Raw genomic sequence first — 17,609 nt, forward strand, 5'->3', positions numbered from 1 at the left:
TTTAGCTGGACTCTACCTATTTATGTATTTTCTAGGGTTCTAGTTTTCCCCTATAAAATTGATTTATAAATACTTGTTAAAAATAAAAAGATTATTACCAAAATAGTAAAAATCATTTTGGCATTTTTAATATGATGAAATAAAAATTGATCAAAATGCAAATGATAAAATAAAAAATAATTTTAACAATTTTGATATGATAAAATTCACTAATTTCAATAAGCAACTTTAAATATAAAATTAATGTGATATATTTTATATCTATTTATATTGTTTTGTTTATATGATCTTTTATTTTACAAATCTTTTTATTAAAGTTCATTTGACTGCAATATACTTAAAATATTATCTTATTAAAAATAATATTTTTATGATTTAAATTATAATATTCTAACATATTTAAAAAATCTTCATTGAGAATACTTTAATACAATTTAACATTAACTTTTATTTAAATAAATAAAACACCATTATATGGAAATACTCCTATTACTAAAGATTTTATATCAGTATTAGACTATTAGTTATTAAGAGATTTATTAGATTTTTTTCAATAATAAATACAATTAACTAATCATATCTATATTCCAATTATTTACAATCCATTTCTAATATTTTAGGCAAATTTTAATTATTTTTTTTTGGTAAATTTTTAATAAAAATGGCATCTTACATTTTATGCAAATAAACAATTTATTTCTATTTAATATTTTATATATAATACTTTAATTTACTTCAATTTTATTAATAACTTTTAAGATTTTTAAATACTTATCACTATAAAATACTTATCTATCATTATATATCTAACCATAATCTACACAGGTCGAAAAGTGAAAAATGAGGCATCAATCAGTCACCAATCGGTCACCAATCAGGTACCTGATTGGTGACCGATTGGTGACTGATTGATGCCTGATTTTTCACTTTTCGACCTGTGCTATTATTATAATTAATTGTCTCTTATATAGTTTTTCAGTTTTTGGTTTATTATTTATACTATTAATTTTTTTATATTTTTTATACTTGAATAGTAATATTTTTACCCTATGAAAAGTTTTTATACTTAAAATATACTTAAAATTTTATTAAAATATACATAGTATTTCGATTTGTCACTTTAATTAAAATATTGATTTTGTTACATTTTTATTATACAAAATACTATATAATATACAGTAAATTGGGGGTGAGTATTAAAAAACTTTTATTTAATGTTATTATACTTTAAATTGGTAAATATTTCTTTTAAATTAATATAATTCTTAGAATTTACTATATATATTAAAAATTTGTATCTCAACTTTAAACGTAAATATCTCCAGATCTAATGATCCAATCGGCAAGCTCTTTTTCCGCTCATATAGACCAGATCAAGGCTTTCTGAAGAGCCTAAATTTATAAAAAACGGATCAGTGGATCCCAAGATATTTGCATTTAAGTATGTTAAAAAGTTCGTACCTCAACTTTAAACGTAAATATCTCTGGATCTAATAATTCAATCAGCGAGCTCTTTTTTCGCCTATAAAGTCCAGAACAAGGGCTTTCCAACGAGCCTAAAATTATAGAAAACGGATCAGTGAATCTTGATATATTTGCATCTAAAGATGGTAATATAAATTCCAATATAAAATAATTATTTTTATTGTTTGAAAATATCTATTATGATACCATCTTTTATATGATATTTTTATTATACTTTTATAAATATTTATAGCTACTAAGACTATATAAATTTTTATTTTACTTTATATTTTATTAAAATATACTTACTTTTTAATAATATATGTTAAAAATTCCATATATATGAGAAATAGGTTTTTTATTAGTGAAATGGGTTTTTTCACACCTCTTTTACATTTAATAATTTAAGTTTTGCAAATGTAAATTTTTGTTCAACTTATTATTTAGTCAAGTGATCATCAATCAGATGATTTTTTGGTATTACAAAACAATTTTGAGTAATGAAAATTATGAAAATCAATTCAATAACTTTTTTTAATGCAAAGTAGACAAATCAGTCCATATGACTTAAAATAAGTATCAATTTTAATTCGCGATATACTTATAATATACCTAAAATGTACTGTACCTAAAATACTCTTAAAATATACTTTTAATGTACTTGTTTTTTGCTCAAGTACTTAAATTATATTTAAAATATACTTAAACTAAAATTTAAGTACAATATAAGTGTATTTACATGTTTAAAATATTCTTAAAATATGCTTAAATTAAAATTTAAGTACAATATAAGTGTATTTTCTATATACTTAAAATATACTTAAATTGAATTTTAAGCACATTTTAAGAATATTTTAAACATGTAAAAAATACACTTATATTGTCTTTAAATTCTAGTTTAAGTATATTTTAAATATAATTTAAGTACTTGGGCAAAAAACAAGTAGATTAAAAGTATATTTTAAAAGTATTTTAGATACATTTTAGGTATACTACAAGTTATACATGCCACCCAAATTATTTTGGGCTGCCGTAATTATAAGTAAAATCCCAAATTCAATTATGGCATCCCAAATTATTTTGGCACTTTACATAGTAAATTATATATAAACTGAATGAATTACGGCATCCCAAATTATAATTATTATATCCCAAAATAATTGATGTAATACAAGTAACGCCACCCAAATTATTTTAATTGCTGTAATTATAAGTAAAATCCCAAATTAATTATGGCATCCCAAATTATTTTGGACTTTACATAGTAAATTATATATAAACCGAATGAATTATGGCATCCCAAATTATAATTATGACATCCCAAAATAATTTGGGCAACATGTATAACTATAAGTATATCACGAATTAAAATTGATACTTATTTTAAGTATATTTTAATAAAATTTTAAGTATATTTTAAGTATAAAAACTTTTCATAGGGTTACTAATTTTTGCAGCTATTTTTTTTAAATTAAAACCTAATTCTAATAATTAAATTATTTGAATTCTTTGTTTTATTATTAGTTAATTTAATATATTTAAAATAAAAAAGTAAAGAAAAGTAATAAAAAAGATAATTAAACCTTTATATTTTAAAAACCTTTTATAAATTTTTTAAAAAATATGATTATTTTGCTATAATGTAAACTGTTAAAAGAAATATAATACTAAAAAGAGATAAAGTAAAAATTAAATTTAACCAAAATTTCAGTAGAATTAGTTCTAATTAAAATTATTAATATTTTATAAGTAATATTAGTATAATGGATTTCATTAATAATAATATGAAATATAAAAAATTTATTAGTACAGTTTGATTTTTATGTAATCATATCTTATATAATCACATCTCTTTATAAGCATTCATTTTTGTAAAACAAATTTTAGTATTATTAAATTATCTTCATATTAGTTATAATCACTATTACACAAAATTCTTAATATACAGTCAGCCCCTTTATAGTCACACCACTTGGGATCAAAAAAAAAAGGGTGTGATTATAAAAAAAGTCATATGTTGTGACTATAGAGAAGGTTTTTCTAATATATTTATTAGTACATTGGGCCAAAATATGGTGTGCTTATAAAAGGGGAATTTTATATGTTGTGATTATATGGGGGTGACTATATAGGGGGTCGACTGTATATGGGGTCTTTGCAATAGAAAAGTACGAAACTCAAAAAAAATTTTAATTTTACTTTATATGCTAATTATGTTTTTTTTACTGAAATAAATGCAAATTTAATATTAATTCAATTTTTGATATTTTTTGAGTTTCGTACCTTTCTATTGCAAAGACCCTATATATTATTTATATTAATAAAAAAACTTATTGCAATCTATAAATTATAATTCTAACTATGTATTATAATCTTTGGCTAAAATTATAAAATTGTATAATAATTTTGTAAGTTATAATTTTCATATTAGAAAATTTTGTAATTCCAACTAAAGATGACGCCGCAAATAGGCAATTGCAGAATAATTGCGATTTGCGATATTGCGGAACATTGCGGATTTTGAAGTCTAAATATCCGCAAATTCGCAATTCGCAATTGTTCGCAATTCTGCAAATATTCCGCAATTCTGCAAATGATCTAAAGTACCGCAATTCAATTGCGGTACAATTGCGGTACTTTACGAAATTGCAGAACATTTGCGGATTTGCGGATTTGCCAATTATAGTCCGCCAGTCTGACACAGATTATCAGATGAATTGCGTAGTACAAATCATCTGATGATCTCTTTTTCTTTTTTATTGAAGTTTCTGGACAAAAATTATGACTGAACTTTTTAAAATGGAGTCATGTAGATAAGGAGAAACTGGACAGCAAGTTGTTTTTTTTAATAAATTTATTTTTTTTTTGATTTTGTAGAGTTGCCGGACGAAAAGTATAGCCGGACTTTTGAAATTGAGGTAAGAGAAGGACCGGGAAGGATTTTTGTTATTTTTTTTTTAATTTATTTTTTTTTCATTTTTGTAGTGTTGCCGGATGAAAAGCTCAAGATAAGGGAAGAACGGGAAGGGTTTTCGTTATTTTTTTAATAACTAATTTATTTTTTTTTTGTTTTTGTTGAAGCATGACCGGACTTTTGAAATTAAGGTAAGGAAGGACCAGGAAGGGTTTTTGTTGCTTTTTTTTTTAATATTTTCAAACTAATTTATTTTTTTTTCATTTTTGTAGAGTTGCCAAACGAAAAGCACGACCAAACTTCTGGAATTCGAGGTGGGAGGACCGGGGGATTTTACTTTTTTTTTAATAATTTTCACTAATTTATTTTTTTTTTCGTTTTTGTAGAGTTGCCAGACGAAAAGTATGACCAGAATTCTGGATTGAGGTAAGGGAGGACCGGAAAAATTTTGTTATTTTTTTTTGATAAATTTAATTAATTTATTTTTTTTTCTTTTCGTAGGGTTTTAATAATTAAAGACACGACCAGAATTTTGAAATTGAGGTAAGGGAGAAAGTAAGGAAAAGATGTTTGTTGCTAATTTTCTTTAAAAAGAAACGTCACTAACATTTCTTTTCTTTTTATAGGGTTGCTGGATGAAAATATATAGCGCGGGAAACTTATTTTAAAAATGGACAAAATTGTCCAGAATTTTTTCTAAGAAACGGCACAGTTATGCAATTTAGAAAAATATCGGTCTATGCTTAAGACGAATGATAAATAAACAAATAAATAAATAAATAAATTTATTATATTGATTTAAAAAACATTTTTATTTATTTATCGTTATAAACGTTTAAAAAATAATTTATTATTTAAAAACATTAGCCAATCAGAATTGTGGAATTGCGGATTACTAACCGCAATTTGACTCCAAAATCCGCAATATTGCGAATTTGAAAAATCATTTGAGGGCCCATCCTTAATTCCAACCAACACTATATTTGGCTAAAATATTAATATGTTTATAATTTTGGCCAGAATTTAATTTTGGTTAAATTTAAAATTTTCTATATAATCACTTTTTTATATAATCATTAATTTTAAAGAAAGGTCAGACTATATATGTAATTATTAATATATAGAATATTTTTAACCAAGATAGTGTAATTTGTGAGTTTATTAATTATATGTAAGAATATAAAAACATCTGTTAATTAATATATAGAATATTAATACAATTAGATTACTATATTTACCTAATTGGATAAAAAACAATAATTATATAGAGTTGATGTGATTATACAGACTAACAGGAGTCAATTTATTAATGTAAATTAAGCAAAATAGGTATTTATAAAGAGGTATTCTTATATAGAAATTAGGAAGTGATTATATACAGTCAAAGCTCGTTATAGTAAATTTCGTTATAGTGAACATTAAGTAAAATCACGTTATAGTGACCTATTGATTTTTTTCCTTATAATTAATTTCTCTCGATATAGTGAATTTTCTTAATAAATCTCGTTATAGTGAAAAAAAGGGAAAAAATTACATAGTGGAACGGAAAGTTTACTATAACGAGCTTTGATTGTAGAGGTCTAACTGTACTTTAAAATTTAACTGTATATACAGTAAAATTTAATAAACCAGATCTATCAGTTTCACTAAAAATATCTGGTTTATTGGGATATCCAGTATAACGAAAAAATTTTGATAGAATTTTCAAAAAATTCATGAAAATGAATATAAAATATTTTTAATTGAAGATATAAGTGATACATAACTTCAGCCGGAATTAAGATTTTTATAATTCTGGCCAAAATTAAGATTTACCGCATCACGTTACTTAAATTTTATTGGTTAGTGATTACGTGATCCGGTTTATTGAATCATTTTTACTATACAACTATTTTAATATATATGATTTGGGTTCCAGCAAAAAAAATCCGGTTTAGGCCCAAATCCGATTTATCGAAGATCCGGTTTATCGAATTTCACTGTGTATATAAAAAAAAAAAGCTTTTTAAAATGCCAGTTACAGTCTAAAAATTAAAGATCTTAATATAGTCCCGAAAATAAGCATCCCTTTTTTGCACATAATGCCGGCCAAAATCATCATAATTCTGGCCAAATCGTCATAACATGCTGATATAAAGTATAATTTTTTTAATTCTACATTTGTGAAAAGAATATATCACAATTTAACTATTTAACTATCACTGTTTCCCCAAATTTCCAAAGCCTTAAGAGCTTTCTTTAATGGAACGCAGCCTCTATTAATGTTAATAATCTTCGCTGCGGGCAAAAGGTGCTTATTTTCGGGGGATGCTTATTTTCGGGACTACAGTATATGGATATTAAAGCCTTAAAGGCATTTATTATTTTCAGAGTATCCATGTTCCGTACGATATTAACATACGCACTGGCCGGAGTTAAGTTAAACGTTATCACGTGCAAGTGCATAACTCCTAAACTATGGTAGGATGTACGTACGCACGGTGCGTACGTTAAGGAACCTCTTATTTTCAATATATTTTTTTATAAAAATTAAAAACACAAGAAAAGAAAAGAGAATTAAAAAATCCGTGGACTGTAAAAAATTGAGTGAAAATATTGTAATGATAATAATAAAAATAATTATTGAGACATATTTGCATAAATAGATCAAAGTAAAATATCAATCATACAAACTTTTAAAGACGTTCAATAATTATTGAAGAAGCAGCACCACCACCATTACAAATAGTAGCTGCTCCTAACTGACGTGGTTTAAGTAAATGTAATAAGGTAACAAGAATACGAGAACCTGAACTTCCAATAGGATGACCCAAAGATACAGCACCACCAGCAATATTAACTTTAGAAGGATCTAAACCCAAAATTTGTTCATTTGCACGAGCTACGACACTGAATGCTTCATTGAACTCAAATAAACTAATATCTGAAATTGATAATCTAGCTTTTTTCAATGCTACTGGAAGTGCTTGTGATGGAGCAATTGTGAAATCAATTGGATCAACTGCAGCATCGCCGTATGCTATATAATTGGAAAAATTTTTAAAATTTTCATTATTTAATAAATTGGCAAGTAAATATAAATAAAGGTTTAACATACAAATTATCCTAGCCAAAGGTTTTAAACCAATTTCGTCAGCTTTCAATTTAGTTGCAAGTACTAAAGCACTTGCACCATCATTAAGTGTTGATGAGTTAGCAGCAGTAACCGTGCCTTTTTATACGTTAATATATAGCCAATCAGAAAAGTATAAATTTATATCAATAAAATACATCAACTATATACCATCTTTTTGAAAGGCCGGCTTTAAGGATTTGACCCTATCAAATTTGACTTTCTTATATTCTTCATCCTCGTCAATGACGACATCTTTCCCTCGTTCATTAATAACAACAGGTATAACTTCTTCTTTGAAAACACCATTCTAATTTATTGATTTATTAATTAAAGAAAAAAATCATTTAAATAGATAACTTTCTTCGTATTATAAAAATTGGATTGCATACCTTCCAAGCTTCAGCAGCACGTTTATAAGATTCAATAGCATGTTCATCTTGAACTTCTCTTGAAATATTGTACTTCTTAGCTGTGTTTTCAGCACAATTTCCCTATTATGAAATAATTTAATTATTCTAATAAAAGTAATTCTTTTTTACTAAAAGATACTTTACCATGCTATATAAAAACAAATTTGTTAACATAGGCCTTATACATATTGAAAATCTAATAATGCACAGAGATTACATACTGTATCTGATTATATACATCCCATAAACCGTCTTTGATAATTCCATCCGTCATGGTTTGATTTCCATATATGGCATTTCTTGACACGTAATATCTATTTATATTTAATTACATTAACTAATGTAAACATTTAGAAGATCGTAAAGATTAAAGATTTTAAATATACTTACGGAGCATTAGACATACTCTCCATACCACCGGCAACCATTATAGATCGATCTCCAAGTGACAAATTTTGTGCAGCTAACATAACAGCTTTCATGCCGGAAGCACATACCTTATTAATTGTTGTTGCCTCAGTTGAAGTTGGTAAACCTAACTCCGAGAATTGGATTAACAAATTTGCAAAATCCGTAATTATCTTTCTTCTGATTTTAAAGTTGTACGTTTACCTGCTTTTATTGCTACCTGACGGGCTGGTGATTGACCAATGTTCGCCTGCAAAACATTACCAAAATATACTTCTTCGATTTGTTCCGGTTTTAAATCTAAATTGACATTAAAATTAAGCTTATTCCTGAATATCATTTAATCAAGTTCGTTTTCATACTTGATTTCTCGAGCGCTCCTTTTGTCGCAATAGCACCAAGCTCTGGAGCACTAAGTTTTTTCAATGAGCCATTAAAGCAACCAACTGGCGTTCTCACAGCCGAAACTATAACAACTTGCTAAAAATTGACTAAGTAGTTCAGTTATGATTTTTCCAAAGCAAAATTTTTTTTAAAAAAACCCAGAAATTTACGTTAATACCACTGATCGTAGAATATCCACGTGACAACTATGATGAAAAATTTAATCAATTACAAAAATTAAGAAATTTATCATATTTTGTTGTAGTAAACCTACATTCTTTGCGATATGAAAGACCTTAAAACGAAACATTTTTTTTCTTTCAAGGCGATTAGACGATTGAGTCAAATCAGTGTTATTTAGCCGTACGTTATATACAAATCAATTATCAATCAATGCTTAATCACGTGACTTAATTTGTGCGACGTAAAATATGATGCTTAGTCACGTGACATAATTTGTGCGACGTAAAAAAAATTATTAAGAAACAAACCATCAGCTTTCTTCTTGCATAAAGAAAAAATGCCACGTAGTCCTAGTCCATCCCGTACAGACTATTCACGTAGACATCATTCACGTTCAGATTATAGGGATAGAGAGTCGCATTATCGTGATAGAGATTACCATCTGGATGGATATCGTGACCTTGATAGACCTCCGGAAGATTATCACGATCGTCGCAGATCCCGGTCGCCGTTGGGAAGAGACAGAGACAGAGACAGAGACAAGTACGATCGTCGAGAAAGGAGATCCAGATCACCATATGGGAGGGATAGGGATAGGATCAGAGATCGTGATCGAAGAGATCGCCGTAGAACGCCAGAAAGAAGTGCTCGACACCGTTCTAGATCACGTTCTCCTATAAGCAAAAGAGGTAAGTTTTGTTGATTCACTAACATATGACCTATAAATAAAATCCTCAATATAGGGTTGACTCCCAGTTTATATAGATGAAATAAAATGGTGAGTTACTATAATTCTGGGGGGCAACTCTATATTGTAACAAGAAGCAGCTACGAAGTATATAAACATTGAATCGGATCAGGTACGCGTCCAGAGTTATTTTGTGCAAGATGATAATTTAATTCGTGGTATTTCACGTTTATTTCCTTATTCCCTGTACTAATATAGATCGTGGTGTAAGTCCCCGTAATTCTGAACGAAAAGGTAAATATTTTTAATATTTATAAGTATCTTCAAATTCTCTAACTCATTTGTGAATTATTATCTAGATGATAGACATGATCGGGATCGAAAGGTTAGATCACGTTCGCGTTCGCCAAGGTATGTTCAATTGTAATTTAATTTCTTTTGAATTGTTTTAGTCTATTCTCTCACATTATATTAATTCAATATAGGAAAGAGGATTTAAGTAACGTACCAGGTCCGTATTTAACTCTCGGTTTTCTTTTGGTTAGAGATTTTAGGGTTGAGAATTAATTATTGATTACGTAATTTAGAATCGACAAATAGCTCTATAATGAATATAGACCCAGACGAAGATCCCGAACAAGCATTAATGAAAGCTATGGGAATAGCAGGATTTAACACTACTAAAGTAACTATTTCGAAATTTGATTTATTGAATTTATATTATTTATATTACAATTCACTAATTTAAATTTCTATTTTAATTAGGGCAAAAAAGTTGTGGGTAATGACGCTGCTGCGGTTAGCATTAAAAAACAAAGACAATATCGTCAATACATGAATCGACGTGGAGGATTTAATAGGTGAGTAGTATTTTTTTTATTTTATGATTTTATTTGAGAATTTTTGATACATTAAAATATCCCTTTCCTCTAGACCTTTGGACAAGATTCAATAAATAAAGTTTGGTTTAATTGTATTTTTTATTCGTTTGAAAGAATGATTCGTACTTAAGTTCATTATAAAATTAAGATACGTTATTGCTTTTTATTTAATTAATTAAAATATTTACAGTTATTATAATAATAAGTCATGTTAGTGGGAATAAATAAAGTAATAAACAAATAATGAATATAAAAAGTTTATAATAAAATGATGAATCATTCTCTTTTTACGGTAATTCTTCTTTCTCTCGTACTTTTTCAACGATCTGTCTTAATAACGTCGTTACTTTAACAATGTTTTTCTTATATTTTGCAGACACCGGTACAATAACAATTTCTTGTTCTTTTTCTTTAAGTATTGTTTCAAAAATTGGAAGATTTTTTTTAGCTTTCTCAGTTATATCTGCCTTATTTGCAACAATTAAAGATGGTCGCTTTGTAAGTCCTGAACGATATTTTTCCAATTCGTTTTGTAAACTATTCCAATCTTCCCATGGTTTATTTTTTGATAAATCAATGACATAAACCAAAACTTTAGAACGTTCTATATGCCTCAGAAAGGAATGCCCTAATCCAACATTTTTATGAGCACCTTGGATTAATCCTGGAATATCGGCAATAGTTAGTTGAAATCTATCTGAATAATCTACTGTGCCAATATAAGGATTGAGAGTTGTAAAAGGGTAAGGTGCAATCTTTGGATGAGCATTAGAAACAGCTGTAAGGAAAGTACTTTTTCCTGCATTCGGCAGACCAACTAACCCAGCATCAGCTATCGTTTTTAATTCTAGTTCAAGGTATCTTATTCGTCCCTCTTCTCCCTTTGTTGCATATTTTGGAGAACGATTTGCATTTGTTAAAAAATGTGGATTCCCTTTTCCACCCGAGCCTCCTTGTGCGACTACGTATTGAGCATCTGGTATAGAAAGATCCAAATTAAGTTTTTCTTCTGTTTTAAAAGGTCTATTATATCTTTCTTCTTCCTCCATCATTTTCTCAGCTTCGAGAAAGAATGAATTTAGAGTATTTTTTTCATCATATCGAGGATAATGAACCCAAGTTTTAGCTCTTTTTTTTGCAAGTTTTGTTTCTTCGTCAAGATTTTCATTATTGTTCATTCGTCCTTCATAATCAACTTTCTCTAATTGATTTTTATTTGGTTGTGGAACAAATTCTCTAACGATGGTTCCTAAAGGAACTGGTATTATTAAATTCTTACCAGCTGAACCGTGTTGCATATGTCCCTTCCCATTTTGACCTCTACTTGCATTAATAGTCCTGAGAACTGAATGCAAAGAAGAATGATTTGGTGACGCAACAAATATGACGTTTCCTCCTCGCCCTCCATTACCACCCGAAGGCGGTACTTTTGATTCAAATTTTCCTCGATTAAATGCAACACACCCATCACCACCAGTACCTCCTTTAACCACAACACGTATAAAGTCGGTAAATTGCCGTGTCTTAGATAGAAAGAAATGCGGGTTACAACAAAGTACATTAAATAATGAAATTGAGATATTGACTACAAAACCTTATCTCTCAATTTGTACTGTATACTTTGATCTCTCACTCTTTCATCATTATTTAAGTCATTGTCTTTTTCACACTCTTTTATTATTGCTATGTCATGTTGACCAACTAGAAAAATCGGCTTCTCATCAGCATTATCGTTGATCGAAAAATTTCTAGAGTTATGAAATTGTATACGTAAAAAAAGGTTGACAAAACAAACGCGCTTTCTTAAAATATTCTGAACATGAGATTCCATTTTCCTTTGACAGTTCAACATTGGTGATACAACATATTTAAAAAAGTTCAATGGTAAAAAACAATGATCTTCTCAACCAATCAGAATTGAATACATTTCCAACAGCCACCGAGCTATCCGAAAATTTTTTTTTTTCAAAAGATTTGAATGATTTCATCCAGATACGTGAGATTATTGGTGTAGATCGTGACCGGCTGTTTGATTAAGTTAGTCAGTAATAAATAACCAACTTCAAGCCAGAAATCTAACGCAAAATGCAAATGTTAACAAAGGTAAATATTCGAATAGGACTTTTCCCGATCTGTGATTTGTTCCATAATTTCGTTTAAATTCCTCTAATTTCATATTCCATTAGTTCGAATCAAAAAGTAATCGTGTCAAAGGGATTGCATTTCACCCTAAACGTCCCTGGATTCTTGCTTCCCTTCACAACGGCTGTATACAATTATGGGATTATCGTATGGGCACCCTTTTGGAACGTTTTGATGAACATGATGGTACGTTTAAGTGCCTGATTAGGTTATTATCGTGTCAATTTGATTAATTAATTTTTATCATTAGGCCCTGTTCGCGGAATTGCGTTCCATCCAACACAGCCACTATTTGTATCAGGCGGTGATGATTATAAGATTAAAGTTTGGAATTACAAAACTCGTAAATGCTTATTTACTTTAAACGGACATTTGGATTATGTTCGAACGGTTTTCTTTCATCACGAGTACCCTTGGATTCTTAGTGCTTCCGATGATCAAACAATTCGAATTTGGAATTGGCAGTCAAGAAATTGCATTGCGATTTTGACCGGTCATAATCATTATGTTATGTGTGCGCAATTTCATCCAAAAGAAGACTTAGTAGTATCTGCATCTTTGGATCAAACTGTGAGAATATGGGATATTTCAGGTATTACTTCTTTTTGATTTTTAATATTCCAACGTAAACTTGAGTTATACTAATGGACAATTGGGGCTTCAGGTCTCAGGAAAAAGAATGCTGCACCTAGTTCTATGACTCTCGAAGATAGCTTGCATAGATCAGCTGCAACCCAAGCTGATATTTTTGGTAGCACAGACGCAATTGTTAAATATGTTTTAGAAGGGCACGACCGTGGTGTCAATTGGGCGACTTTCCATCCCACCCTTCCCTTAATTGTGTCAGCTGGAGATGATCGGCAAATAAAATTATGGCGAATGAATGGTATTGTAATTTTGTTATTATATCCTCATCTACGAGATTATTAACAATACATCAATATATTAGAATCTAAGGCATGGGAAGTGGATACATGCCGTGGGCATTTTAATAACGTATCTGCTGCTCTTTTTCATCCAAGACAAGAGTTAATTATTTCTGATGCTGAAGATAAAACAATTCGAGTTTGGGACATGTCAAAGAGAACACTCGTTCAAACTTTTAGGCGCGAACATGATAGATTCTGGGTTTTGACAGCTCATCCTGAATTAAATCTTTTTGCAGCTGGTGAGAACACATTATCTGATTTATTTTATATTTATAATGATTATAAAATATTTAATTTATATATTTCATATAAAGGTCACGACAATGGTCTTATTGTGTTCAAGCTTGAGAGGGAACGTCCAGCATATGCAGTTCATCAAAATAATTTATTTTATATTAAAGACAAGTACTTGCGTGTTTTCGATTTCGCCAACGCTTCAGATGTATCGGTGCTTTCAGTACGAAAAATTGGTGGTCAATATGTTCATCCACGATCTTTATCGTATAATCCTGCCGAACGTGCTGTTATAATAACAACGGTCAGTTGTGAGTCATCTTAATGAATTTGAATTCGAAAGATTAACAAAATAAACTACTTCGTATTTCAGCCTACGGACGGTGGTACGTTCGATTTATTTCATTTGCCCAAAGATTTTAGCGGCGAACCACGAGAAGTTTCAACGGACGGTAAACGTGGTGCTGGTAATTCGGCAATATTCATAGCTAGAAATCGATTTGCAGTACTTGATAAGACACGTCAAGTATTTATTTTACATATTTTTAATAATAATGGCGTATTTTAATTTCAATTTATTAATCTTTTATTTTTAATTATTTAGCAAATTGAAATTCGTGACTTATCAAATGCTACGACCAAATCAGTTAAACCTCCAGCAACTGTTAATGAGATATTTAGTGCTGGTAGTAGTAACCTTTTACTTCTTAGCACACCTACTTCAGTCATTCTATATGATATTCAACAACGTCAAACCGTTGCTGAAATTAATACACCTCCTGTCAAATATATTGTATGGTCTTCCGATCATAGTCAAGTGGCTCTTCTAAGCAAGCATAGTATGTTTTTTAAAATGCGGGTTTTGATATTTTATTTATTGCAATCATTCACTTTTCCTTTTTCAAAACTATAAATAGCGATAACCATTGCTAATAAGACATTAGAACAAAGCTGCTTAATTCATGAGACAATTAGAATCAAAAGCGGTGCATGGGATGATGCGGGTATATTTGTATATTCTACTCTTAACCATATCAAATACGCTCTTCCACAAGGGTAAGAATAATTCGAAATTATACATGAATTATGAACGAGATATTTACATTTAATCTTATTTTAGTGATAATGGTATTATCCGTACGCTTGATCAGCCAGTATATTTAACCAAAGTTAAAGGCAAAAATGTTCATTGTCTTGATAGAGATAGTAAGACACGTATAATTAGCATAGATCCAACAGAATATCGCTTCAAACTTTCACTAATAAAGCGCAATTACGACGAAGTACTGCAAATTATCCGTAACTCGAATTTGGTTGGACAAGCTATTATTGCATATTTACAAAAAAAAGGATATCCGGAGGTATATTAATTATATTTGTCTTTGTATTATATGGTAAACTATGAACTCATCTCAAAATATGTCAATTAGATCGCTTTGCATTTTGTAAGAGATGATAAAACTCGATTTGATCTTGCATTAGAATGTGGTAATATCGAAGTTGCATTGGAAACAGCAAAAGCAATGGACCGAGATGATTGTTGGAATAAATTAGGTGCAGAAGCATTACGTCAGGGCAATCATATGGTAAACGACTATCCTTTTATTTTTGATTATACGGATAAATTAATTTTTTTTTTCTTTCTAGGTTGTTGAAATGGCGTATCAAAGGGTTAAAAATTTTGATCGCCTTTCATTTTTATATTTGGTAACCGGCAATGTTGAGAAACTGAGGAAGATGTTAAAGATTGCAGAGTTACGAAATGATAATATGTCAAGATTCCATAATTCACTTTTCTTAGGTGACGTTGAAGAACGTGTTCGTCTCTTGAAAGAAGTTGGTCAATGTATTAAGTCATTGTATTTACTTTAACTGTTATAACACAAAATAATAATTAATTTAGCTAATTTAACTTTTACATGTTTAGTACCATTGGCGTACCTTACCGCTCGTAGTCACGGTCTTATGGAGGAGGCTGAATCAATTTTAGCTTCTACAGGTCTCACCACCGACGATATTTCGGATTTGCCTGCAACTGGACAATTACTTAAACCTCCCATGCCAATTATTAGGCAACATGATTCTAATTGGCCATTATTAACTGTATCACGTTCATTCTTTGATAGTGCCTTCACTAATACTGATAGTAATCCGCTTGCTGCTCCTCTCGCATTAGCTGAAGGTATTGATGATATTGGAGGTGACTGGGGAGGTGATGACGATTTTGGACTTAATGTCGACGTTGAAAAAGTTGATGATCAACGAATAGGAGGAGAAGTCGTTGAAGAAGGATCTGGATGGGACATTGACGTTGATCTAAATGTTCAACTCGATAAAGAAATTGCCAAGGAACTTGCAAATGGAGCACAAGGTGAATTTATACCTCCAACTTCAGGTACTAATGAATCTGAATTATGGGTGCACAATTCTCCTTTAGCTGCTGATCATGTTGCTGCCGGATCATTCGAAACTGCCATGCAGGTAAAAGATTTATTTTAATTTTTCTAATGAAATTTATTTTTAAGGGTGTATTAATATTATTCATATATTCTATATAAATAGCTTCTTAATAGACAAGTTGGCGCGGTTAATTTTGAACCATTAAAATCACACTTTTTGAAAACTTTCCAAGCAACGCGAACATACTTGCCTTGTAATGTTTCATTACCTCCTCTTGTATATCACATTAGACGTAATCCTGAAGAAACAGAAACTCGAAGAATGTTACCTGTTCTTCCATATAATTTTCAAACAATCATCTCAGTACAGCTTCAAGAGGCGTATAGAACGACTACTGCTGCTAAATTCCAGGAAGCAACGATACAATTTAGAAACATTATTCATTCAATTTTATTAATTGCAGTATCAAAGAAATCAGAAATTGATGAGGTATTTACAATTCTTTATGAAAATAATTAGCAAGGAAATAATATAATATAATATCGCATTATAGGTACATCAACTCATTGAAGTATGTCGTGAATATATTGTTGGTCTTTCAATGGAACAAACGCGTCGTAAATTTACATTGGACAGTCCAGAAAATACGAAGCGCGCTTTAGAATTAGCTGCGTACTTTACTCACTGCAGGCTGCAGCCAGCTCATTTGCAACTAAGTTTGCGATCGGCAATGACATTAAGTTTCAAGGCCAAAAACTGTTTAACAGCTTCGATGTTTGCTAGGCGGCTATTGGAATTGGCACCACCGCCACAAGTTGCCACTTCGGTACGTTCAAATTTACAAATTATTTGATTAACGTGTTTGACTGCTAATATTTATGTCACTTTACGTCTAGGCTCGTCAAATTCAGACAATCGCAGATAATACTCCAAGAGACGAAATTACTTTAGATTATGATCAATACAACCCATTTGTAGTATGTGCTATATCATATGCACCCATCTATAAGGGTAGTTCTTCGGTAGAATGTCCTTATTGTCATGCATCATATTTAACTGAATATAAAGGAAAACTTTGTACCGTTTGTGATGTATCACAAATCGGCGCCAATTCCACCGGTTTAAAGGTTTATGTGTAGACTTGACTTGTAGTAATGCAAATAGTGCACTTCTCTAATATTTATACATTTATTACACTAAATTAAGTATACCTCAATATTTTTAGTTTTAATATATACATGAGAAGAGGTTGGACTTTGATTTTATTTAAAAACCTCATATTTAATTACTTTTTAAAAAATGATCTTAAAATAATTCTTAATTTGAATAGAAAAAATTACTTATGATTATAAAAATAAAACATTATGAATTTATACAATTAGTGGTGTGCTTATGTGCCTGTTTATGTAATCATGCGATTTTTATATAGTTTAAATAGTTTGTATAATTTTCTATTA

The 17,609-nt window shown here is 29.6% G+C and overlaps 4 protein-coding genes across 4 annotated transcripts; 2 read left to right on the top strand and 2 right to left on the bottom strand.

Annotated features, from left to right (window-relative positions):
* Window positions 1–6,710: 6,710 nt before the first annotated feature.
* OCT59_025135 (uncharacterized protein) lies at window positions 6,711–9,005 on the bottom strand (the record flags this gene model as incomplete). The annotated part of the gene is made up of 10 exons (XM_066136337.1): window positions 6,711–7,397; window positions 7,476–7,589; window positions 7,662–7,800; window positions 7,883–7,984; window positions 8,121–8,217; window positions 8,294–8,438; window positions 8,516–8,611; window positions 8,674–8,791; window positions 8,866–8,901; window positions 8,970–9,005. The coding sequence occupies 10 exons, from the start codon at window positions 9,003–9,005 to the stop codon at window positions 7,054–7,056; spliced, it is 1,227 nt and encodes a 408-aa protein (XP_065991890.1). The 3' UTR covers window positions 6,711–7,053.
* Window positions 9,006–9,208: 203 nt separating this feature from the next.
* OCT59_025136 (uncharacterized protein) lies at window positions 9,209–10,716 on the top strand. Its single transcript, XM_025309264.2, has 7 exons — window positions 9,209–9,567; window positions 9,825–9,860; window positions 9,926–9,977; window positions 10,052–10,077; window positions 10,154–10,251; window positions 10,332–10,426; window positions 10,500–10,716. Exons 1-7 carry the CDS (start codon window positions 9,216–9,218, stop codon window positions 10,519–10,521), a joined length of 681 nt encoding a protein of 226 aa, XP_025179243.2. The 5' UTR covers window positions 9,209–9,215; the 3' UTR covers window positions 10,522–10,716.
* A 437-nt stretch (window positions 10,717–11,153) lies between these two features.
* On the bottom strand, window positions 11,154–12,278 carry OCT59_025137 (uncharacterized protein; the record flags this gene model as incomplete). Its single annotated transcript, XM_066136347.1, has 3 exons — window positions 11,154–11,202; window positions 11,270–11,970; window positions 12,042–12,278. 3 exons carry the CDS (start codon window positions 12,276–12,278, stop codon window positions 11,154–11,156), a joined length of 987 nt encoding a protein of 328 aa, XP_065991891.1.
* A 254-nt stretch (window positions 12,279–12,532) lies between these two features.
* On the top strand, window positions 12,533–17,527 carry OCT59_025138 (uncharacterized protein; the record flags this gene model as incomplete). Its single annotated transcript, XM_025316999.2, has 16 exons — window positions 12,533–12,550; window positions 12,634–12,775; window positions 12,840–13,181; window positions 13,254–13,475; window positions 13,539–13,757; window positions 13,833–14,056; window positions 14,126–14,278; window positions 14,357–14,591; window positions 14,670–14,808; window positions 14,873–15,113; window positions 15,183–15,338; window positions 15,400–15,598; window positions 15,680–16,233; window positions 16,315–16,641; window positions 16,706–16,978; window positions 17,049–17,527. The coding sequence occupies 16 exons, from the start codon at window positions 12,533–12,535 to the stop codon at window positions 17,289–17,291; spliced, it is 3,687 nt and encodes a 1,228-aa protein (XP_025179241.1). The 3' UTR covers window positions 17,292–17,527.
* Between the last annotated feature and the right edge of the window lie 82 nt (window positions 17,528–17,609).

Source organism: Rhizophagus irregularis, chromosome 5 (genome assembly GCF_026210795.1).
Source record: "Rhizophagus irregularis chromosome 5, complete sequence".
Taxonomy (NCBI): domain Eukaryota; kingdom Fungi; phylum Glomeromycota; class Glomeromycetes; order Glomerales; family Glomeraceae; genus Rhizophagus; species Rhizophagus irregularis.